Here is a 25,471-nt window from a genome sequence, read left to right on the forward strand (position 1 = left end):
ATTAAATATTATCAATTTGAAAAGGGAAAAGACAGTCTCAAGCTTAGAAATTGTTGCCTAATCTCTGAGAGTGGACTTAAGAGTTCACTTTAAAAAAGAAAAAAAATAAAACAATCTAGCTTGCATCACTAGTAATAGTAGTAAAGGTCGCTCAACTAGTCACGTATACAAAACTAATCTTCGTAGTCTGGTACTAGAATTTGTTACCACGAATTCGTAAAAATCATTTACAAGACTGGTTGTGGCCTCATGGGATAATTCTAACAAGATTAACATACCAAAAAAAAATGGGATATCAATATTAACCAGAAAATAAACTGTAAAATCCAAACGTCCAAAGACTCCAAACAATCAATTTCGTTGTAAAATCCACTGAAAAAAAAAAAAAAAATTTTTTTTTACTACTCCGTATTTTAACTTGGCGGGGCTTGGGAGTATTGCTCTATTGCAGTGTTCACTGTTCAGGTGAGTTTTCGATTTCACATTTCCAAACCCAGATAATTCAGAATCCCAAAAAAAAAAAAAAAAAAAAAAAGAGATTTTATTTTACGCTGAAATCCCAATAAAAATTTAATCTTTATAACAAATGGGGTATTATTTTAATTTCAGAACATTCAAAATCAATGGCAAAACAAACCCAGATCGCCATAATTGGAGCAGGAACATTTGTGAAGAATCAATACATCCCCAGATTATCTGAAATATCTGATCTTGTTTCTGTCAAATACATTTGGAGTCGTTCTCAGGTAGACATTACTCTTTTACTTATAAATCATTGATAAACCCTTTATTTTACAATTTGCTGTTATTGAAGATTTTAATTTTGTGGATTTTATGTTAAAATACAATTGGTAATGTGTATAGGAATCAGCTAGATCTGCAGTGGAAATAGCTAGTAAGAATTTTCCAGAAGTAGAATGTAAGTGGGGTGATGATGGTCTTGATGATATTATTAAGGATTCCTCAGTTGTTGGAGTTGCTGTTGTTCTTGCTGGCCAAATTCAGGTCTTATTTTCTCTCTCTCTCTTTTTTGGTGAAATCTTATTCTATGTTGTTATATTGCCTTGATGATGAATTAATTCAGTGTATAGAAGCAGATCATATGCTATCTAAGTTTAGTCATAAATTTTCTGTTAAGAAGAATTAAGCTTTGTGTATTCTGGGCTTCCGGCTGTGTTTAAGCAATGACATCAATGGATTAAACAATATGAATGTGACAATGTTCACCTAAAATGTCGGTTTGTAACTTCCATTGCATAATGTACTGTATAATTGAGATAATTAACTTCATAGCTTTATGTATTTTCTTGTGTGAGGACAAATTTGATTCTTTGGAGAAAGAGGGGGAGGTTGTTTAGGACTAAGAAGTGTAACAGATACAAACAATATGAAAGTGATAAATTTTTGACGAATTGGTTTGGATTCTTTGGGGTTAAAGGACTCAGGAAAGACATTGGTTGGTCTTACGCTACTGGTGGGCTGGTTATCCTGCCTGACTTCTGGTGTATTAGTTGAATGTATAATTTGAGGTACTTAATTCAATTCATCTCAAGAGGCTATTGACTTAATAAACTTATTTGCTTGTTAATGTGCATTGCTTAGGTAGATATGGCGCTGAGACTGCTCAAGGCAGGGAAGCATGTGATTCAAGGTAATCCCCCCGCTCCAACAATAGCCATCAATGCTTGTAATTGGTATTTTTATTAAAGAAAAAGGTTTCAGTTCAATAAAATAGAAATGGACCAGATCATCTAGAGTTACCTAAGAAAAAATGATTTATTTTCAATACCTGATGAACTTTGTTATTTTGATGAATAATGAATAATCACATTATTGTTATAGCATAGAGTTGCTTCGCTTGAATTTCTTTTGGTTGTTTTCTCATTTCTGATGGGTGATGTTTTGTGTATTTTTATGTCAAAATCTTGGGTGTTGGATGGTTCCTTGGGTCAACAGAAAAGCCAGCTGCTGCAAGTGAGTAAAATTCTTGTCATCACATCCATTTTGCTCATTTATCTTCTCTACCTCATAACCAGATATCTTAAATCTGCATTATTATATGTAGTTGTATTTTGCTAAAGCATACGAAGTGTATAGATTATTGTAGTGATAACAGCAATTATAACACCCTGTGAAAATTTCAACGGCTGATAAGATGTGCACATCTCGTTAGTTACTCTTTTATTGACATTTATATAATCAACCTGGTATCCATGAGGTTGATGATGTGGCACTAGGTCTATTCTTAGATTAATGTCTGTTAGATTTTGGCCCTTACAAATTTTTTAAATACATCTGATTGTGCAGATAATGAGGAGGCAGAAATGGCACTGTCAAGCTACAATCTAATATCTCCTGGAAGTCCTAGTAAACCAATCTGGGCTGTAGCAGAAAATTACAGATTTGAACCTGGTTTCATCGAGGTACATGGTATTCTGCTATGCCCTGTGCCTGTACTATATTTGCCTTTTTGGAAGTTTCTCCTCGGTTAAAATGCCTATTGGATGAACAGGGCAGGAAGCTAGTCGAAGAAATAGGAAATATGATGAGTGTCCAAGTTATCGTGGAAGGATCAATGAACAGTTCTAACCCATATTTTTCAAGTTCTTGGAGGAGGAACTTTACTGTAAGTGTTTCAATTTCCATGGCTACTATATATACATTATTGTATGTAAATCCTTGCAAATGAAGCTTTGGTGGATAAATGAAATTATGCTATTACTTGTAAGGCTTGTATCTGTAGGCATATATGCCTCTTTAGCAAGTTTAATTTAACAATTCATTGATTAATGCATGACTTGAATAACTATAACTGATGTGATGTCAGAGTCCCAAAGTTGTTCCTTAGAGCCTCGGTTAAAGAGATGTATAGTATTCTTGTTTTGAAGGGTTTAACACTTCAACTTGTTTAGATCCGTAAACACAGACTGTAACGACTCTTCCTCTATGGATCATTATATAATCACATACTATGTACTACCTCCGTTTATTATTATTTGCAACAATTGTACCTTTCACGGAGGCCAAGGCAAAAGTTTTTAAGCATGTTTATTAAAATATAAGGGCATGTGCTTAAACACTAATCCAATTAAAAAAAAAACAAAAATTTATCAGAACCACTAAAACCTAGAATCACAACCACCACCGAACCCACCGTAAACCACCACCACCACCACCGAGCCCACCGTAAACCACCACCACCGAACCCACCGTAAACCACCACGAATCAGATCTGAACCCCTACAACCACCCCACGAACCAGACAAACATACAAACCCAAACCCATGAACAAGACAAACCCAAACCAGACCCACCCAGCCACCACCATCAACCAGACCCACGCCACCCCCACGAAACCAGACCCACCCAGCCACCACCACGAAACCAGCCACGCCACCCCCACGAAACTCACGCCACCCCTAAAACCAGATCTGAAACCCCTAACACCCCCACGAACCAGAAGATTTGTTGATCTTGATGAGATCGTCGAGGGACATGTCCAATCATTTTCCGTTGCCATTGAAAGATGTGGTGAAGAAGAAGAAGAAGAAGAAAATGTAGAGGATAGAGAAAATTGAAGGAGGAAGAAAATTGGGGAAAACCAGAGAGAGAAAGTAGGAAGATGAATGATTTTTGGTGAAAATAATTACAATAATCAGATTTATTAGGTAAAAAGTTAAATTAGGTTAGTGATCTAATTAGATGTCTAAGCTGTTTAAGTAAGGGTAATATGGGCATTTTGTTGGCAAAAAGTTACTAAAAAAGGAAATAAAAAAGTTTGTTGCAAATGATAGGAAGCGCCTAATTTTACTAAATGTTGCAAATAATAATAAACGGAGGTAGTATTATTTCTCATGGACGACGGGTGAGTCATGCCTTTTTTTTTTCTTTATTTATGCAATTGCTCTTATCCATTCGAAAGGGAAATTGGGTAACTCTTGGACTACCTATATACCAAAATTGTCATAATTGAACTCAACTTATCAACGGGACTTTATAGACCTATTGGTAGGCCTGTTATGGTTCCAAACCAACATTTATGACCCTGGGGACACACCCCACATTCACTTCAATTGGTCAAAAAACGTGGATTATAGACTTCAATTTTGGACAAATTTCGACTTTTTTGGACCCGAAAAGAAAAGAGGATGAGGGGCTTTCTATGGACTCCACGAGACCTTAGGAGACCATTTGGGTGGTTGGAACTATCCACTTTGCCTTTAAACTATCATTTTAATATGAACTCTCCCTTTATTAACTCAAGGCTATTAACCCTTTATGTGATCAACTAGTGTCCATATCTAATATGAACAACATTATATGACTCCAAGAAACTTCCCCTTCTATCACTTGAGTTTTTGACATTGAGTCCCAAAATCTCCGAAAATGCTCCTATAGAGGACAATTTTGTTTCTGGCAAGGTTAGTATGCTAACGAACTTAAACTGCCTAAATTTATGCCAAATTTCTGAATTTTAACTGCATAAGCATTGACTGAATACCAATATATGTCGCACGTTATAGTCTTATAGATTATGGTGTTTTGTTGTCGCAGGGAGGTTTCATTCTGGATATGGGGGTACATATGATTGCAGGACTAAGGATGGTAAGTGTCTAATGTGTTGACTCTTGTACTTCTTGGTTATTGTATTAAGTACTCTTGATCTGTATTGCTTTCTTGACTTTGCCTTTAAAAAGTCAAGACATAAACATTGAGGTATCTGTTCCTGTATCCATTCTTTGACATTTTTTTCTTTGTTTGAGCAGCTTGTTGGCTGTGAGGTGAAGTCAGTTTCGGCTTTGACTGCTCATGTTGATACTACTCTGCCCCCACCAGATAATATTTCTAGTTCATAGTATGCAAGACCGTTCTATTACCTTCCCTTTTTTTTTTATTTGTGGGGGGGGGGGCATATCATGGAAGCCATAATGTAAACTTTTTCCCATTTTTTTCCGTTTGCAGTCAAATGAAGAATGGTTGCCCTGGCATTTTTGTGATGGCAGTATCTACTAGATCACCGAAGGCATGTGGTTATATAATATAATGCTCAAGTTATTTCTGAGCACAATATTCCTCTATTCTTAAGGGACTGATATTTCACTGCAGATATACTGGCGAGTAGTTGGTGTAAATGGAACTGTGCAAGTTGAGCGTGGCAACGTTGATGGGCGTCATGGTTACTTGGTACGCTAAAATTCAAAATACATAAACTCTGGCTCTGATATTAATATGACCTTACTAGGATTTTTCAGATTAGCTTATACTTCCATTGCCATTTCAGGTGTCTAAATTTGATGTTAATGGGAAATGCACAAGCTCATTTCATCCATTCAGTGGAGTAACTGAAGAACTTAAAACATTCTTACACGATATATCAGAGGTGAGTCCAAATTTATGCTGCTAAAATTTATTTGCATTGAATGATTCATTTTTGTGCCATGTACATATTAGCAAACATGAAGCACAATTATTTGATATGTAGTGTTGATGCTAACATGACTCCACTTTTTAGATGTTAAAACTCGGGAATTAGATATTATAGTGGTAGCTGGGAGAGAAGAAATGGCTATCAAACCATGTAATTATTGCACACCTTCTGTTAAATGCTTCTAAAACGCTATCACTTATGAGGCTATGACATATAGTAAAGGAATACGGTATCATAAGGGCTATGCAGCTTCCTAGTTGCAAGTTGTTTATAAGTGGGGCATTTTCTTTTCTTTTTCTCAAGGGAGCAGAGTAGACGATACATGGAATTTGTTGCCCTTCCTCTCCATGTTATTCCTCACACCTGCCTTGCATGGTACATACTTTAGGATTTGATGATGTTGCCACACTTTTCATGCTGAAACAAGGTGATTGTACTATATGCAACCACTGCATGTCTGCATACCAGTTCAGAGCTGACTAACTATGTCCTGACCTAGCCCGATTCAGGCCAGACTTGAGCACCCTTTATCGTCTGGAAGACTGGAACTGTCGCCCTGCCCATGAACATCTCTACTTACCAATTACCTTAGCTTACCGTTATCCAAGTAACAGAAACCTGGAACCACTTTGCTGATGAGCTAACTTATGCTTCCCATCGGTTTGAACTTTGTTTGCAGGCATCGAGCAACCACATTCCAGATTCTCGCCTATCTTTTGTTGAAGGTGCTCGAGACGTGGCTGTTTTGGAGGCAATGCTCGAGTCTGGAACAAAGCAAGGAGCCGTCGTCCCTGTCAAAACATTTTGACCAGATCAAAGATTCCTGCTGTAGCATGATATTTTGCTCGCTCTAAAAAAAAAATACTGAGGTGCTTATATTTTACGGAGTAGTCTATGGATTCTTTCATCTGAAATTTTTAAGTAAAAATTATGTTCTTAATTCTTTGTCGATCCAATTGATCTCTAAAACCGGCACCTCCTAGAATGAAAGAAATTAGTAAGAGATAGAAATAAAAATCGATGTGATGATCGAAACTCCAGAAAATATTTGTGGCTCAATTAATTGTTTTTCTTTTCTAATGAAATTAGTTTTGGTTAACTTCAGCATTATTGTAGTCAGACAAGTGAACCTGAAAAATCTCAAGAAAACTGAAACAGATGGCGTTGGAGCAATGTGAGTAAGGAACGTGTTCAACCAACCACACCTAACACCAACTGCCTTCAAAATTACTACCTCTGGTGGTAAATTTGAAATTTTTGATTAATACTCTACTGTATTGACTGTATCCGCCTGTTGCTAGAACAAAGTCGATATGATTTAAAAACAAGTCGATTTAGGATGTCTTTAACATGCCCATTCCTACCTTAAAAACCCAAAACTTAAAGCAACAGACATTGCTACATCTACCCATTGAATAATAATTGGATTCCATTACTAGTAGACCATTAAAAACTATCTTAATTAATAACAATTGGATTCCACTATAACCAATCTTCATTAGGGTCGGATAATTACCCGATTGGGTAAACCTAGCTTTCTCCTTTTGCGTTACTATTTCTGGACCTTTTTCCTTTTTCTTTTTCTTTTTTTTCCTTTTGAACAACTGGACCATTAAATAATACAAAAACACCTCCATTAATTGGTAAGCCAATCACATAATGTAATCAGAAGATTAATAAAAGGTAATTATTGTAGTTATTAATCCGACCAAATTACTATCCACACACAATCGCACGTGCCAAAGCCGACCAACAACCTCCACGTGTGTACCTCGGGTACCCAGGTATAGAAAATTACTTTTATTTTTTTACTGCTTTTTATGGTTCACATTGTAACTGCATTTTTCCAAATTTACAGTTTTATGTAGTATCTTAATATAAAGCGTTCTTTTCTATATAGTCTTACTCTTACACTTTTGCCAGTCCACAAAATTTCGTTTCCCAAATTCCATTAATATATTTTTCAATCATTTCATTATTTTTAAAATTTTATTTGTTTATTTTTTTTTTGGGGGGAAAGAATTGTTATCATAGAAACAATAAACAATAATTTTCTCAAAAAATGCAAAACCATATTTACAGTTACCTGACTTCAGTCTTCAACAAATTTCCTGTTTGTTTTGAGTTGGTAAGCAACTTTGCTTCTTCCCATCAACTCCACCTTTTTTACTTCAACAAAATCATATTTTTTCCTTTTTTTTTTTGAGGATTTTTGTTATTTTTTGTTAAACCAAACACTACTTTAGCTGGTAATTCCACAAGTAAAATGAAATGCAGATCTGCCTCTTATTTTTGCTTCTGTAAGTACATCATTTTTCATGCAAATATATGTTTTTAACAATTACCATTTGCTGAAACTAAATAAAAATGAGACGTTTGTGCATACCCTATATGAAAATCCTGGATCCGCCACTAGATAGGCATAAACTTGTTATCACGGTTGTTTTTCTCTTGTATGCTTCTTTCTGCAACAACACATGTTTCAGTCTTTTAATCTTAGTACTACTGTAATTTAACTTTGTTTCTTTTTTCCTCTAAAAATAGCAGGCGTTCTTGCTGTCTGAATCAGACTGTAAGTACTATTTTTAAGAGTTTGCTTCACTGAAACACTTCACTTTTGCTAAATTTTATTCAGTTACTTTCTTCTTTAATCCCTTTGAATTGTCTGCCATTTTTTTGCTTTTGACTGTTGCCAATTTTTTCAGTTTACTTGCTGATTACTCTAATGACTTCCCTTAAGATACCATGTTCTTGAATTCTTAATAGACTAAACCCCATTATTTCAACTCAATTCTTCCATAAACAAGAGAACATACATTCAATTTAGTGAATTGTGAACGCGTTTTTGTAAGTTTTTAAAATGAAGCCAGCTCCTCCCCTGGAGGAGTTTGCACTGAAGGAGACTTCTCCAGCGTTAGGTATGGCAGGGTTAGCAGGGGATAAGCTAACCTCCACCTATGATTTGGTCGAGCAAATGCAATATCTTTATGTTCGCGTAGTTAAGGCTAAGGAGCTGCCTGGGAAGGATGTAACAGGCAGTTGTGACCCTTATGTAGAAGTAAAGCTAGGGAACTATAAAGGAGCAACTAGGCATTTTGAGAAAAACACAAAGCCTGAGTGGAACCAAGTGTTTGCTTTCTCGAAGGAACGAATTCAATCTTCTATTGTGGAGATTGTGGTGAAGGATAAAGATTTTGTTAAGGATGATTTCATTGGGAGGGTTATATTTGACCTTAATGAGGTGCCGAAGAGGGCTCCACCTGATAGTCCTCTTGCTCCTCAGTGGTATAGGCTTGAGGGTCGAAAAGGTGATAAGGGAAAAGGGGAGCTCATGTTGGCTGTTTGGATGGGGACTCAAGGTGATGAGGCATTCCCCGAGGCTTGGCATTCTGATGCTGCTTCTGTTGGTGGTGATGCTGTAGGGAAAATACGGTCCAAAGTTTACCTTTCGCCAAAGCTTTGGTATGTGCGGGTTAATGTCATTGAAGCACAGGATTTGGTGCCTAATGACAAAAGCCGGTTCCCAGATGTCTATGTTAAGGCAATGCTTGGAAATCAGGGTTTTAAGACTAAACCCAGTCTAGCTAAGACCCTGAACCCTATGTGGAATGAGGACTTGTTGTTTGTGGCTGCTGAGCCATTTGAAGAACCCTTGTTCTTGAGTGTGGAAGATAGGGTTGGGCCAGGGAAGGACGAAACATTAGGAAGATGTGTTATTCCATTGCATACTTTGCAAAGGAGATTGGACCATAAGCCGGTGAACACTCAGTGGTACAACCTTGAAAAGCACATTATTGTCAATGGGGAAAAGAAGGAAACTAAGTTTGCTAGCAGGATTCATCTGCGGATCTGTCTGGATGGCGGTTATCATGTGTTGGATGAATCTACTCATTACAGTAGTGATCTAAGGCCAACTGCCAAGCAATTGTGGAAGCCGAGCATTGGAATCCTGGAGCTCGGGATTCTAAGTGCTCATGGACTTATGCCAATGAAAAACAAGGATGGAAGAGGGGCAACTGATGCCTACTGCGTGGCTAAGTATGGCCAGAAATGGGTTCGAACAAGAACCATCATTGACAGCTTTCATCCAAGATGGAACGAGCAATACACTTGGGAGGTTTTTGATCCTTGTACTGTTATTACAATCGGGGTGTTTGATAATTGCCATCTACATGGAAATAATGGAACAAGAGATTCAAGAATTGGGAAGGTGAGGGTGAGGCTTTCAACCCTTGAAGCTGATCGAGTTTATACACACTCATACCCTCTCATAGTCTTACATCCTTCGGGAGTAAAGAAGATGGGTGAAGTTCAATTGGCAGTGAGGTTCTCTTGCTCATCATGGATCAACATGTTGCATATGTATTCTCATCCACTGCTACCCAAAATGCATTATGTTCATCCGTTATCAGTCATACAGCTCGACAGCTTGAGACACCAGGCTACACAAATTGTTTCAATGAGACTCAGTAGGGCAGAACCTCCTTTGAGAAAAGAGGTAGTGGAGTTTATGTTGGATGTCGATTCTCATATGTGGAGTATGCGAAGGAGCAAAGCAAACTTCTTCAGAATCATGAATGTTCTGAGTGGGATGATTGCAGTTGGCAGATGGTTCGATCAAATCTGCAACTGGAAAAACCCGATCACCACTGTTCTTATTCACATTCTCTTCATAATCCTTATTGTTTATCCTGAACTGATTTTGCCCACTATGTTTCTCTATCTATTCTTAATTGGCATTTGGAACTACCGATGGAGGCCTAGGCACCCGCCTCATATGGATACTCGTCTCTCACATGCTGATGTGGCGCACCCTGACGAGCTCGATGAGGAGTTTGACACATTTCCTACTTCTCGGGGGAATGAAATCATCAGGATGAGGTATGATCGGCTAAGAAGTATAGCAGGGAGAATTCAGACCGTTGTGGGGGACTTGGCAACTCAAGGTGAGAGATTTCAGTCACTGCTCAGCTGGAGAGATCCAAGAGCTACTGCATTGTTTGTTACTTTCTGTTTGGTAGCTGCAATTGTGTTGTATATAACTCCTTTCAAAGTGGTCACCCTCTTCTATGGCATCTACGTGTTGAGGCACCCTAGATTCCGGAAGAAGCTTCCATCAGTTCCGATCAACTTCTTCAGAAGGCTACCTGCAAGAACTGACAGCATGCTGTGAGAAAAACTATAATTGCACTTTGTTCATTCATGTGCAGTCTGATATAATGTGGTTAGTTAATGTTCATTTCAATGGATTTATTAGTTTTCCTTTTAAATTGTCCTAAGGTTTGATGTTTGAATGTGATAATTTTTAGTAGAAGATCATGATTTCGAATTATTTTGACAGTCTTCTGCTGTATTCACTTAACTAATCTGAAAATGTAATATTTGACATGTCTACATGTATTATATAACTTTCCAATCAACATCATTAAGCATGAAATATATAACTATGATGAAGATCGATGATGACGACGATGTTGTTAAGAATTTTCGAAGGATATATGGTCCCTATTCAACTTTTAACCCAACAGGGAGCTTTGAAGGGCCATTTTTCCATTGAAATGTCATAATTGTTTACTTGCTTTTGCTTTTTGTTGAACTTTATGCAATGAATCTTGTACTACTACTTATTTCAATAACTGAAAAAGCTCCATTAATCTGTAAAAGCCAAAGCATCTCACTGCTTTGTTGTGATTGTACTACCCTGGTCTTTGATGCCCTTTTTACGAACGCATTTACTAGAATACTAGGTAGGAGTCCGTAGCTCCTAGTTTTGCAAGCAGCAATAACAGTAAACCATTAATTTTACAAAAATGAACATCTTATGGATTAAAACAAGCTTCTCAAACACCAGGTACTGAGAATTAATAGCTACTTATTTATGAAATTTAACTTCCCTTAAGCAAGGGTAAAAGCATACAATGGATAATCAAATTCGAGTTATGGTTATAATATTACAAACTAGCATGTCTCTATTTTCGACCTTGTATTTCTTGCAGTTGCTTCATTTCAATCACTTGCATGGAAAAACAGGGAAGACTTGAACATGGGGGACTTGATTGTGTTCTTCACCAACTGCTTCTGATATACTCCGTATCATTTATACCTAATTCTCTTATCCTATACCCAAGTTAATGTAAGCCATTTCTTTCGCAGTCCAGCTTAGCCTAATTACTTGCAGAGGCACCAAATCTTGTTAGCTGAACATCTGACACAAAATTAACCCTTGGGAATTTGGGGATGCCTTGATATACTTTCATTTTTCCACGGCTGCAGTTAAAAAGAAGAAAGATATGTTAAACAAGAAAGCTTGAATGTTTCAAACTCCATCGTAAAAATCTTTACTAGAAAGTTGAACTCCATCAATTAGCTTCTAACACACTATCCATTTACTCCTAAATGCCACTCAACGCCTCACAATTTCAATGGCTAAGAATAGTTTGATAAACCTTAAGACTCAACTCAAGCTCAGATGTAAATGTTACAGGCCAAGTGGAGCAATCATAGCTTGAATTCAGCCAGCTGGTTATCATCCCTAAACAAATGGCTTAAAAAGTAAATTAGCATGACTTTTCACCCTAATCTATCTTCACCTCTAAACATAAACATCAACATCAAATGTAATAGGAAATAGCAGACTAGTATTGGGTCACGTCTGTCTTTGTTTGATGAGTTAAGTGTCTATTGGTTGGACAAATGCTTGGCGTCAAGCCATTCTATATTTATTGAGTTTCATCCGGTACTAATATGAATCAACAGTCAAACAGGTTTTGCCATCAGATTCTTCATGCTAATTCATTCAATTATGAATAGATAGGCTATCATTTAATTAGATTTACATGTTTAAGACCCCAAATGTAGTAATGTACCTAGTAAATTGATACGATTAAGGCTAGCTGGTTTTAGGAACAACTAAAGATATTCCATTACTCTCGGTGAGCTACTTAGAATAAACAATTATTCATTCACAGCTTATGGCACAGCCAAATAGCCAATACATCAAATTTTCTACAAAAACTTAAGTATAAGGTTTGGCACTTCTGACTGAGCTATATATGCTGGTCTACAAACTAAAATACTAGAAGTAGCTATGTAAGGATGATATTAAGCACTCCAGGATCGTCATAGGCTCAAGCCACGCATACTTTTGATCTTCAGGAAGAAACTAGAACTCACACGCATCGGGCTCTATCAATGATTTCCTCAAAGTATACAACTATTACCACATAATTAGTATCCATCTAAAACCTTGAATGGTGTAACATCAGATGCTTTCATAGCTTCCTGATGTTCTCTAATTATAAGTCTTGTTAACTTCCCCTCAAAAAAAAAAGTTTTGTTAACTTCCACTAAGATAACCTTCAAATATTCTACTCGACATTCACAGAACTTCAATTTCAAAGTTCAAATTACAGCACAGCAATCAATCTGAAAATCAAAGATAATCCTCAAACATTCTTCACTCTCAAATGATCATGCTCTTACACAATAGAACATCTACAAAACAACTTTAACTTGCACTCACCTCCTTTAACAGCCAAACCTTACCTCAAAATTCCCTACATTTCCACTCATCTTTCTCGAAATTCACTTACATAAGTCAATAAACAAGATTATCCTCTTGAAATGGCAAAATTTTGACATTGACAAGATTATACTTTGTCTAATGAACCAAATTGAGGCTCACCTATGTTGCTATGTATCAAGTGGTATCAACTCTGAGCATAATCATGGTCTAATCAGTAATATATTAAACAAATGCAAATTTTGGTCTAATCAGTAATATATATTAAACAAATGCAAATTTTTCTATTGAAAATTGTAAAATAAATCAAACTTCTAAGCCAACATCCATCTCAATCACACCACACCCTAATGTATACCAATCAAATTTTGATTAACCAAAAAAAATCAAATTTTGATTGAATATTGGTGTTATTACCCAACAAAAATCATTGCATATGCTAATTACCCAAATCACTCAAAAAGATAAAAAAACAAAACATCATAAAAAAATCCAAATTTATCAACAAAGTAAAACAAAATCAAGAAACTTACCATGAGAAATATCATAACTTTCTTCACTTATGATTCAAATTTGTGGGAAATTATGCTAAAAAAGATTAAGGGTAATCTTAATCTTGATCTTGATGTAGAGAGAGGCAAACAGAGAGATTAAGACGAGCTTCTTGACATTGCGACCGTTTCAAGGCGGTGCCACCGCTAGAACAGAGCGATTTAACGGCTTCCAATTGAGATGGGCAAATTACGGCGACAAGACAGTCGGAAAAAGCGCGGTTGAGATGACGGCAAGCTGATTTTCTCGCCGGACCCGCCGGAATACGGCGGTGACAGTCGAAGAGAGCGTTTTGTAGTCTCTCACATCCTCCTTTTCTCACCCCTTCTTTCCAATCTTCTTCCATTTCACTATTTTTTCCCCTCTCTACGAGACTATGACACTCCAAAGTTACGGGGAGCCCCGATTAATAAGGCTGATATATAATCAGGGAAAGTAGTAGAAATTGTTATATACCTGTGATTTTTCTCTATTTTATACCTATGGTTTTGTGGATGTCAATTAATTTTTGAGTTAAATTTTATTTCAAAAATAGTTGGAATTCCAAAATAATTTTAGATAAAATTTCGTGTTTATGTAGGAAAAAAAATACTGTGTATATTTTATACTCTTTAGTTTTAATTTTTAAAATTTGTACAATGAACTCTTTACAATTTTTTTTTTCTTTTTTTTTTTTTAAAAAAAAAAAAAACTCTACAATATTAATTGGTTGTTACTAACCAAACTTAGTGGTAAGGAACTAAGAGCATCATTATTGGTGAACACAAAAAAATGGTTCATGGGTCACTATCACCATTTCTCTCTCATCCACATCAACCCAACAAACCATTTACAATATTCACTCTTAACAATGAACACTAAACAATGGTTCATCATCGATACTCCCTACCCCACCTTATTTTATTTTTGTAAATATAATCTTTTTTGTTTCATTATAATTTATTAACCCGATGTCAATGTAATTAATTGACGTATTTAATATTTTAATCGTGATTACTAATTAAGAAATTATCGCATTTTTTTATCAGCTTTTTAAAAAACTAATTCTTGTGATTAATATTATTTAAACAACAACGCAGCTAATTTTAATTAACAAAAAAAAAAGAGGTACAAATCGTGATTACAGTTCTACAACTATAATCTAGTACATTTTATTTAAAAAAAAAAAAAACAACTACACATCGTTTTGTAAGATGTCCTTAGGGATAACCATTTGTTGTAAACCTAGTTGCCTAAGTTTTCGTTGTTACCAAATTTATTCCATATATGTTCGACCAAGTCGTTTTTTAGCTGCAAATGAGTCTGTTGATCCTCAATCTCTGTTTTACGAGACAAGTATAAGCCGATATCCACAATACGATCAGTACGGTACTCGGTAGTGTCCTCATTAGCGTTGCCTCCAGCATTCATAAACTCATTGGTATTAACGTTATTTTGATACGTCTCTCGTTCATCTTCAACGATCATATTATGTATTATGATGCAGGCGAGCATGATATTGTGGAGTATGTCGGTATCCCACGCCAAAGACGGCTTTTTAATAATGGCAAAACGAGCTTGAAGGACCCCAAATGCGCGTTCAACGTCTTTCCTTGCAGCTTCCTGGTGTTTTGCGAATAAACGATCCTGACGAGTTTGTGGACTCGTAATGGATTTCACAAAAGAAGCCCATCTAGGGTAGATTCCATCAGTAAGATAATACCCATTCGTATAATGATGACCATTGACTACGAAGTTCACAGGAGGTGTTCGACCCTCTAAGATGTCTTCGAACACAGGGGATCGATGAAGCACATTAATATCGTTGCAGCTACCTGGCATCCCAAAGAACGAATGCCATATCCATAGATCTTTGTCCGCAACTGCCTCCAGTACGAGAGTTGCAACTCCTTCTCTTCCTTGATACTGCCCCTTCCATGCGTGTGGACAGTTCTTCCACTCCCAGTGCATACAATCAATGTTGCCTATCATGCCAGGAAATCCACGTTCTTCCCCAATACGTAGCAATCTTTCCATATCTGCGATGTTTGGACGGCGTAGGTACTGATCACCGAACAGGTTGATGACACCTTCTGTAAACTTTTGGAGTGCCAATCGTGAAGTTGCCTCACTTATACGGACATACTCATCACAAGCGTCTGAAGCACACCCGTAAGCTAGTTGTCTAACGGCCGCAGTGCACTTTTGAAGTGGAGACAAACCAAGACGACCTGCCGCATCTCGCCTTTGTTGAAACCAGGGGTCATGTTGGGTCACTGCGTTGAGAAGGCGCTCAAACACATGTTTACGCATTCGAAACCGGCGCCGGAACAAGGAACTTGGATAAACTGGGACTTCCGCGAAATAGTATTTGTATAACCGTGCATGACCTTCTTCGCGTCCCCTATCCTTTCGGGGCTCAGTAGATTTGCGTCGGCGTTGCTGAGTGGCAGCTTGAATAATTGGTGGAATGTACTCATGCATTACGTGTTGTATCATAAGACACACTTCATTACGTTGTTGAACTCTAAGCTCCCTTCCCTCATCATCCGAGTTAGATGAAGATGAAGAGGAATCGGTTGAGCTTTCGTTTAAACTGTTTGAATTCATTTTGTACGTAAGAAATGTAAGATAGAGTGAGGTTTGCTAATAGTAACTGCAAACGATTTATGTGTTTGTGTGTAAAAAAAATGAAAGAATGGTGTTTATTTATAGTGAACTAATTTGTAATTCTTCTTCAGAAATAACTGAATATAAAGAGACAAAGATCACATGGGCTATGACAAACAATGAATTACAACCACACAGAAATTGAATGGAGAAGAAGGGTTTCACATGGGCTATGACCAACACTGGATTAGAACCACACAGAAATTGAATGGAGAAGAAGGGTTTCACATGGGCTAACAAAGGGGAAATTAAGATACTGACACAATTATATATAAAGAGACAAATTGATATAATTGAATAAACAGAATAAGATCACATGGGCTATGAAAATGGGAAAGTGGAAAAGATCCATTTTACTGATTAATTGATAAAGTACAAACATAAGGAAATGAGTACAAGAGGTTGAACTGGAATTGAAAACTTATCACTACTGAAAATGAAGAACAACAAAGGAATTGAACACACTTAACTACAATAAAAATAAAGGACACTAAGCATCATTATTGAAACGTTGAATATTGTTCCGAAGTATTACTATCATTTCGTCTTCCCACTGTTCTCGGTTTACTTTCTGTTCTAGACGAGATAGTTGCTCCCAGTTGATCCTATATTGCTCTAGCTCAATTTTCCGTTGTTTCCTTGCCTCCTTGCGCTCCTGTATTTCAAGTCTCTTCATTTCTGCTTCGTTTGACACATTCATCGAATCCCCAAGTAGCTGGAATCGGTTGTTGAATGTTTCTAATTCCTTAAATGCTTGACTTGATGGAGCTTTACCCTTCAATCTCGACTTAGCCTTTTTAATACCTTCAGCACGAGCTACTCTCTCATCACCGACACCCACGCTGGTTGGTGTGGTAGGTGAGGAATTGTCACCCTCATCCCGTGTCCTCTTCCCACTACTTCCGCTCCCTACAGACTCATCCGTCAGTGGAGTTGAATGTGGACGTCCCACCGAAGGCTTGAATGTTTGTTGGTCCAAGAAAGACCGGAATTTGTCCCACTTCCTTAATTGGATCCATTCCTCGTAGAAGGTGAATCGTCCGAATGAGTTCTCATGGATTTTGTGGGCCTCTTGGATAACATCATCTTCGTTATAGCCACTTCCCTTTCGCTTCCGGGCCTTATCATAGCTTCCGCACCACTTTAACACGGCTTCAGAGATTCGCATCCACCTTCCCTTCAAACTACTAATAGTTCGTAGGGATATTTCATCTGCATTCGATTCCCTGGCAGCATCGTATGCGTCCAAGACTCTCTTCCAAAATACACCCTTCTTTTGATTTGTGCCGGTAATTATGTCGGTGATGGTGTTCATGTAGCCGGATATAAGAGCCGCAGTTTCTGATCGCGACCAACCTCTATTGTTTGAACCACTAACACGAAATTCCGGAGTTGATTGGAGTGGTTGCTGTAACATTTGAGTGAAGTTTTGATGGGGAGAAGGAGTTTCATTTCCCTCACCATCATCCTCGCATTCTTCATTTGCCTCATCTTCTTCAGATAAGACATTGCTCGATTCCCAAATATTGGGATTCGGTTGTTGTGACGGAAAATAACCAGATGCAGCACCATATTCACCGTAACCCATTGGTATCATGGATGGATGTGGGAAATTTGAACTGCTTTGAGAAAAATTAAAATTTTGAGGGAAATTTGGTGGATTATTTGGGAAACTTGACTGGGGTATTTGAGGATAAACTCCAGACAAATTATGGGGAATATTTGTGGGTGTTTGTGAAAAATTTGGGTGAATTGGAGGAAAATTGGCTTGATTCGGGATCATATTTTGACCCAATTTTTTTTCTTCTTTCTATTTGTTTTGGGGTTGGTATTAGCATCCATAATTATAATTTTTATTTGGAAAAAATAAAAATTTAATAATAATAATAATAATAATAATAACAATAATAATAAAAATAATAATAACGATAATAATAATAATAACGATAATAATAATAATAATAATAATAATAATAATAATAATAACGATAATAATAATAATATTAACGATAATAAAAATAATAATAATAATAATAACGATAATAATAAAAATAATAATAATAATAATAATAACGATAATAATAAAAATAATAGTAACGATAATAATAATATTAATGATAATAATTAAAAATAATAATAACAATAATAATATTAATATTGGTATAAATAATAATAATATTGGTAATTATAGAGGGGATTTTTGAAGAGAAAAATATAGTAGAAAAAAATGAATTTTCAAAGTTGAAAAAAGTATATCAATATGGGTGTTTATTTATAGAGGGGAAAAAAAATAGAGTCGTTAGTAAAAATTTTTTTTTTTATTTTTATTTTGTAAAATATATCCGTTGTAAAATTACAACGGATATATTTAAAACAGTACACACGTGTCAAGCAGCGGCTGGGCCAAGTGGCGCGCTCCCAGCCGCTGATTTCTATTTTTTTTTCTGACCTTTAACAGCAAAACGACGTCGTTTTGCAACATGAAACAGCAAAACGACGTCGTTTTGCATGAATATCAGTCCAAAATATTGGTGAGGCCCACAGCGAATTAATTCATGCAAGTGCTTGCTCCTGCAATCGAACCCATGACCACTCAACATGAACAATTAAAGAGTTTGCCATTAAGCCACCACCTTATTTGTTCACTCATTGTGAACTATTAAAATGTTCACCCTTAAAGATGCTCTAAGTATTGAGCATTGAGGATTTGAGGGTTCAATCCTCATAGCTAGGAGCACTTCAATTTTTTTATTTATTTTTTTTTTTTAGTTTTTTTTTTTTTTTTTACGGGAGCACTTCAAGGGAATTAGTATAGGTTTTTTTTTACCCTTTTCCTCCACTCTCAAAGATTTAGCTTGTAAAGTTGGTTAGGTTGACGTATAAGAAGTTTTGATTCAATAGGGCAATGAAGCTTACCTATCGAGTTAAAAATAAATTGGCTGTTACTACTCATGGTAAATCTATATCCTTCATTTTATTATTTAATGCCCATGTAACCAAACAAATGAGATCCACCACTCCTATTCTCACAAATAATTATTTTTAATTGTCGTTTTCACATTTTATGGTCTCCTCTTAATTTAAATGCAAATATGAGTTTCTCTAACAAAAACAGTCATTTATTTTGGTGTTTAAAGAACCATAAGGGGTGTATGATGAGGATCAATTCCCATAAAACCAAAAATGTGCCACTCCTCCCATAGCTGGTTGCCGACGCCACAATCAACGCCGCGCCTGTTGCCGGAAAACGCCACATTGTTCACAAAGGTCGTTGCCGACGCCGGTCTCAGACCACGAAGTGAATCTTGCGCGTTGCTGTTCTGTCATTTGGTAAGTGAATCTTGCCCTAATTTCTTTATATTTTATCCAATGCTCGTGAATTTGGTCGTGAATTTGGTCGTGAATGTTCGTGAAAGTGGTGTTGCTCGTGAATTTGTTGTTGTTTTTGCTCGTGAATTTGGTGAATTGTAGTGAAATTTTTGGTGAAGTAGTGAAATTGTGAGTGTTACTTGTATTTGTCTATTATTGTTTTTTTTGTTGCAATTCGTGAATTTGTTGTTGTTGTTGCTTGTGAATTTGGTGAATGGTAGTGAAAATTTGGTGAAGTTGTGAAAGGCACAACGTTACTGTGTTTGTTTAATATTTTTTTTTTTTTTTTTTTTTGCAATTGTCGAATTATTTGGTGAAGTTGTTGTTGTTTGGTGAAACGAATTGCCTAGTGAAGTTGTTGTTGTTTGGTGAAACCAATTGCCTCCATCCTTACCTCAGATTCAGAGGTTCACTTTAAGGGTTTAAATATGTTTTAGAGTGTAGACTATGTGAGTTGTATGTGAATGTCATCATATATTTTGCTTAAGTATAGCGTAGTTTATTCATGGTCGTCTAAATAAATTTTTGCAACACTAATATCTTTGACTAATCATGGTGTTTTCTAGAATGCATCATGGAGGTACCAAACTACCCTCTATATTGCTATTGGGGTGGGGAAATTATCCACAAAGATAGTGACGTAACGTACAGGGGTGGAAATCATAAATTTGTTTTTGTAAATCCTGGGATGACATATTCAAACGTTCGGAACAAGCTATATGAAGATTTGAGTATTGATCCTAGGTTTGTGGAGTTGAAGGTGGTTATGCGGTATCCTATGGCCGGGGCTTATGTTGCAGTTCCGTTGAATGACGACAATGCTCTTAAGGCTATGTGGATTGCTGTGACTCAAAGTTCTTCTATTGTAATGCAATTGTACATTGAACAGGTTCCAAAGGAGCCAGTTGTGCAAACTAATACTGGTTCCTTCCCGGAGATGGAATTTTTTGGTAGTGTGGAGCAACCATTTTCCCTTACTAATCAAAGTGTGGGCGTAGGGTCATTCACAAGAATGCTTGTTGATCCAGAATATGTCAATGAACATCTTTCACAGATTAGGTCTCCGACCTCATCGCCTAATGTTGGAACCTCAACAAGCACACAACCACAAGGCATTCTTGATTCTCTTGACCCAAACAATGTTGATGTTTTTGGGGATGCGGAGATGAATGATACTGATGAAGATGTAATTGAAGCTCGTGATAAGGCAATCAAAGAAAGTGCTCCCACTAAGACTTCAATGAAGTGTCGCAAGTTGATCCACATTTGAATAACTCATGGATGACTTGGTTAGGAAATGAGACATATAACAATTAGGGGGGGAGTTTGAGGTTGGATAGCAGTTTGACTCATTGCAACAACTGAAAGATGCTGTGAAATCTTACTCCATAGCTAGAAATCAAACAATTCGAGTTATGGAGGCAGAGCCAGAAAAATATGTTGTTGAGTGCAAGAGGAAAGAACAATGTAGTTGTTCGTGGAGGCTTAGAGGAGTGAAAGATCCAACACTCTGTACGTTTAAAGTTGTGCGGTACAACGGCCCTCATGCAAGTAACTGTGTTGGTGACATCGACTCGGTGGATCATAAGCTACTCACTTCTGAGTTCGTTTGCAATGCTCTTCTAGATGTCATTTGCGTTGATCCGTCATTGAAAATCAAGACAATGGTGCAACTTGTGAAAGAGAAGTTTAATGGATTCCAAATATCCTACAAGAGAGCATGGCTAGCGAAACAAAAGGCATTAAAACTCATTTATGGGGATTGGGAGGGTTCATATGAACAGTTGCCTAAGTACATGCAAGCTCTTAAGGAATCAAATCCTGGAACTGTTGTTGAGTGGAGGTTGTTAGAGAGTACGGTTCCTGGAACACATCTTTTCCAACGAGTTTTTTGGGCATTCAAGCCATGTATTGATGGATTCCGTCATTGCAGGCCCCTTATCACCATTGATGGAACTCATTTATATGGCAAATACAAAGGGACTCTACTTATTGCTATGGGAACCGATGCTAATTTTCAACTATTCCCCCTCGCTTTTGCGGTTGTCGAAGGAGAAAACAATGATAGATGGTCTTGGTTCATGGCTTGTATTCGAGCTCGAGTAACAGATAGGAAAGGGCTATGTGTGATATCTGATAAACATGCTGGTATTTTAGCACAATGGAAGAGGTTGGAAGTGGTTGGGAGGAGCCCAATGCCTACCACAAGTACTGCACACGGCAGTTGGCTTCTAATGTGAACTCAAAATTTAAAAGTGTCATCATAAAGAACCTCTTTGGCAAAGCAGCTACTGCAAGGCAGAAGAAGAAGTTTGATTACTACATCAACAAAATTGGTGACTTTAATGTAGAGGCCCATAGGTACTTGATGGAAATTCCGTACAGTAAGTGGTCTATTCATCATGATGGTGGTTTCAGGTTTGGTGTGAAGACTACAAACATGTCGGAAGTTTTCAATGGAGTCTTAAAAGGGGCTCGTTGTCTCCTGATAGTTGCTTTAGTGAAAATGACCTTTTTTCGAGTTAACTCCTATTTTGCAACCAGACGAAGTTGGAGTAAAAGAAGACTTGAAGAGGGCCATGAGTTATCAGAAAAGGCTATGAAGACAATAGAAGCCAACATGGAGAAAGCCATGCACCATGAGGTTGTTGCTTTTGACTATGATGCCATAGGGTTATATCAGGTTAGGACTGGTCGTGGGAGGAGAAAAGCTGGTAAAGGTGGTAACTCCCACACTGTGAATCTGTTGAGCAAGACATGTACTTGTGAGAAATTGAAAATATACAAGTTGCCATGCTCTCATGTCCTAGCAGTTTGTCGTCATCGAAGCCTATCACACTCAGACTTTGTGGATTCTTTTTTTAGGATCGCCGAATATAGACTTTCATACTTGAAGTGTTTCGCACCAGTTCCTTATCCTTGCCACAGTCAACTTACAATGGGCCTACTGCTATAGCGGCAACCCAGATTTGAAAAGAGGCCCAAGCCGACGGTCCACTAGAATCCGAAGTGAAATGGATGAGCGTCCCTATCGTGTCAAGAAGGCATGCAGTGTTTGTCGGCGACCTGGGCATAACAAGAAAACATGTCCTACTTTTAGTGGTGGTTTTGGATCATCTGAGTAACGACCATTACATATTGCTAACATGATTAATTATTTATTCTTGTTTAATATTTATGTTTTTTTTTCGCACGCTTAACATTAATTCAATTTTCTGTTATCATGTAGGTCCCATGGATCCAGTGATTCGACCAGGCCCAATTGATCCATCTGTTCTACGGTTGCAGACTTCCCATAGGAGTCATGATGTTTGGACTGGCGTGGCTGATAGAGTTCTCTCAGTTAGGGAGCATGTGGTCAGCGTGGGACGTGAGTGGAGGGTAGAGGGTGGAGTACTAGACTACGTGAGGCGTGTTGGGTTTACGGTGTGCATAGGATTTTAGGAGGAGGGTTTTTGCTTGACCGTTCTCTTCTTACTGCGTTGGTTGAGAGGCGGAGTCAGGAGACACATATTTTCCATCTTGTGGTGGGAGAGGCCACCATTACTTTACAGGATGTCGCCGTGCTGTTAGGTCTGAGAGTACACGGCCCACCTGTCATTGGACCTCCGTTTGAGGGATGGCATGACCTTGTTGAGGATTTGCTGGGAGTTCGACCTGGCGTTGATGATAGGGGTAAGCCGTTTTTGGAGGGATCTACTTTGAAGTTGACGTGGCTCAGACGTCACTTCTCACAGATGCCAGAGGGAGCTGATGACGTAACTATTCAGCGATATAGCCGCGCTTACATTCTCACTCTCATGGGATCTATTCTCTTCGCCGATAAGAGTGGCGATGCTGTGTCACTCTACTACTTGCCGTTACTTAGAGACTGGGAGACAGCTTTGACCTACAGTTGGGGGAGTGCGACTCTTGGTTTTTTGTACCGGAAGCTATGTCGAGCATGTCAGAGAGGAGCGTGTCAGATTGGAGGCCCACTCATCCTACTTCAGTTGTGGTCGTGGGAGCATATTACTATTGGTCGACCATACGTTAGGAGGCCTCGAGATCCGCCACAGGAGGACCTTGAGGATGAGGATGACATTTTAGGGACTCAGCATGAGCGAGGTGTTGACCCTTTGGCGTGCAGGTAAAATGTTTGCTTTAAGTTCATGTTCTTACAGTTCTGTCTCTCGAGAATTATTATTAACGAGTTTTTACAGGTGGTTACAAGTCCGATCCATCTCTCGTGTGCGCATACTGCTTCTGGACTATCATATTACTGAGATGCGTTTGACCATCAGCGTGAGGACCAGGTATAATCGGTGTTTCCTTTTTTTTTTGTTCATTGTTTTTCGTTCATTAAATGATTTGGCAGCCATATACTGAGGCGGTGATGGACCGACTTCCGGAGATTTGTCGCTCTGACATGCACATTTGGCGTACACGAGCACCTCTGATTTGCTTTGACGTCGTTGAGTTCCACCTCCTAGACCGAGTCCTTCGTCAGTTCGGGTTAGAGCAGCCGATCCCAGAGGCAGTTGATGCGGACGTTGCTCTACACGAGAAGGATCGAAGGGGACAACGTAATTGGGAGATTCGGCATTCGGACCATGTACACGAGTGGAGTCGACGAGAGGCATAAGTCGTCCAGGGAAACCCGTTCACTGGGACTTCTTCCCTAGCCATGACAGAGTACATAGCTTGGTACCATCGCATCACGAGGCTGGTCATTACCCCACCTTCGCATCCACGCCCCCGAGTCATTACCAGCCAGCTACCTTTGACCTAGTACTTGTATGAACTTCATTTCATTTCAATTTAGTTGTTTCGTTTTTGATTTCATTTTACTAACATTAAAACTACACTTCAATGTAGGCACTGCATTTGCTGATTTGCACGTGAAGCTATCGGGAGCTACTGAGACCATCTCTCATTTGCCACCGGACAAGGCTCTACCATTTGCCATACAGACGATGCAGGGTCTTACATCATTTTGTGGCCAGACCTTGTCTAGGGTGGGGCATTCACACCTTATACAGCAGCCTCGAGTGTCCACTTCGCCATCTTCTACATCTTCTACTGTGCACACTAGGCCGATCAAACCACCACCTCATCGAGGAGGCCATTCATCAGGTGCCTTCCGTCCACCGATTCCCATTCGCTCTCCCTTGCATGCTCCTTCCCCCTCTCCCTTACATGCTTCTTCTCCCTCTCCTACAGTTCCCCTTCTCCTCCTCCTCAGCATACTATCGTCACATCTCCTCCAGTGGTGCACCGCCAGTATCATAGAGTTCGACGGCATAGCAAGACTAGGTCTCATGTTGGAGTTGGAGTTGGCCTGGATGACATTCCAAAGGAGGAGACAGCTACATCACCTTCATCGTCACTTCATGGGAATAAGCAACGCCCGAGCTAGATGTATATTTTGGAACTGAACTCATATGCTATTTTGTAAATGATTAGAATTAGACTTTGTTTATATTTAATCTTTTGAAAAATATTTGACTTTGCAATTAGAATACCATAAGACAATTTGGACTTCCTTGGATTAAAATGTGTTCATAAACTGGTTATTTGTGGTGGTTGTGTTGAAGATATGGTATATATATGTTTTACAGGTACACTTGCAGGATTTTTTGGGGATGATTAAATAACTTTGAAAAAAAAAATTGACAGGCAAAATCGCTGCTTGAAGTGGCGGTTTCTTATAAAAAAACCGCTACTTCATGTAGCGGTTTATTGGGATTTGCTGGACCGGAGAAAAAAAAAAACCGATTTTTAGAGAAATACTTACGTGGACGGTATATTGGGAAAAAAGTAAAAAGAGGCTGTATTTTGGGAATTAGCTTACTTCCCAACCTTATTTTGGGAAGACGCTCTAAAAAGAATACATTACTTTGAACTTTGAAGTAGTATTTGATATAATTGGTTTGTACATGCACCACCATTTAAAAATAAATGAATAAATA

The 25,471-nt window shown here is 38.0% G+C and overlaps 4 protein-coding genes across 5 annotated transcripts; 2 read left to right on the forward strand and 2 right to left on the reverse strand.

Moving 5' to 3' along the window:
* Positions 1–38: 38 nt before the first annotated feature.
* On the forward strand, positions 39–6,532 carry LOC110736166 (uncharacterized protein YMR315W-like). 2 transcript variants are annotated; one of them, XM_021916317.1, is made up of 13 exons: positions 39–465; positions 610–746; positions 865–1,005; positions 1,603–1,651; positions 1,957–1,974; positions 2,308–2,423; positions 2,513–2,626; positions 4,555–4,605; positions 4,767–4,855; positions 4,963–5,023; positions 5,107–5,184; positions 5,282–5,380; positions 6,108–6,532. In XM_021916317.1, exons 2-13 carry the CDS (start codon positions 624–626, stop codon positions 6,234–6,236), a joined length of 1,068 nt encoding a protein of 355 aa, XP_021772009.1. In that variant the 5' UTR covers positions 39–465; positions 610–623; the 3' UTR covers positions 6,237–6,532. The 2 variants fall into 2 exon arrangements, with proteins under 2 accessions (XP_021772009.1, XP_021772008.1); XM_021916316.1 differs by lacking the exon at positions 39–465 and having other exon boundaries at positions 495–746.
* Positions 6,533–7,365: 833 nt separating this feature from the next.
* On the forward strand, positions 7,366–10,885 carry LOC110736168 (FT-interacting protein 1-like). The gene has a single exon (XM_021916318.1). The coding sequence runs from the start codon at positions 8,289–8,291 to the stop codon at positions 10,599–10,601; it is 2,313 nt and encodes a 770-aa protein (XP_021772010.1). The 5' UTR covers positions 7,366–8,288; the 3' UTR covers positions 10,602–10,885.
* A 3,841-nt stretch (positions 10,886–14,726) lies between these two features.
* Positions 14,727–16,091, reverse strand: LOC110737180 (putative nuclease HARBI1). Its single transcript, XM_021917555.1, has one exon. It carries the CDS (start codon positions 16,089–16,091, stop codon positions 14,727–14,729), a length of 1,365 nt encoding a protein of 454 aa, XP_021773247.1.
* Positions 16,092–16,641: 550 nt separating this feature from the next.
* Positions 16,642–17,739, reverse strand: LOC110737182 (glutathione S-transferase T3-like). The gene has a single exon (XM_021917556.1). The coding sequence runs from the start codon at positions 17,737–17,739 to the stop codon at positions 16,642–16,644; it is 1,098 nt and encodes a 365-aa protein (XP_021773248.1).
* Between the last annotated feature and the right edge of the window lie 7,732 nt (positions 17,740–25,471).

This window comes from Chenopodium quinoa, unplaced genomic scaffold (assembly GCF_001683475.1).
Source record: "Chenopodium quinoa cultivar QQ74 unplaced genomic scaffold, ASM168347v1, whole genome shotgun sequence".
Classification (NCBI taxonomy): domain Eukaryota; kingdom Viridiplantae; phylum Streptophyta; class Magnoliopsida; order Caryophyllales; family Amaranthaceae; genus Chenopodium; species Chenopodium quinoa.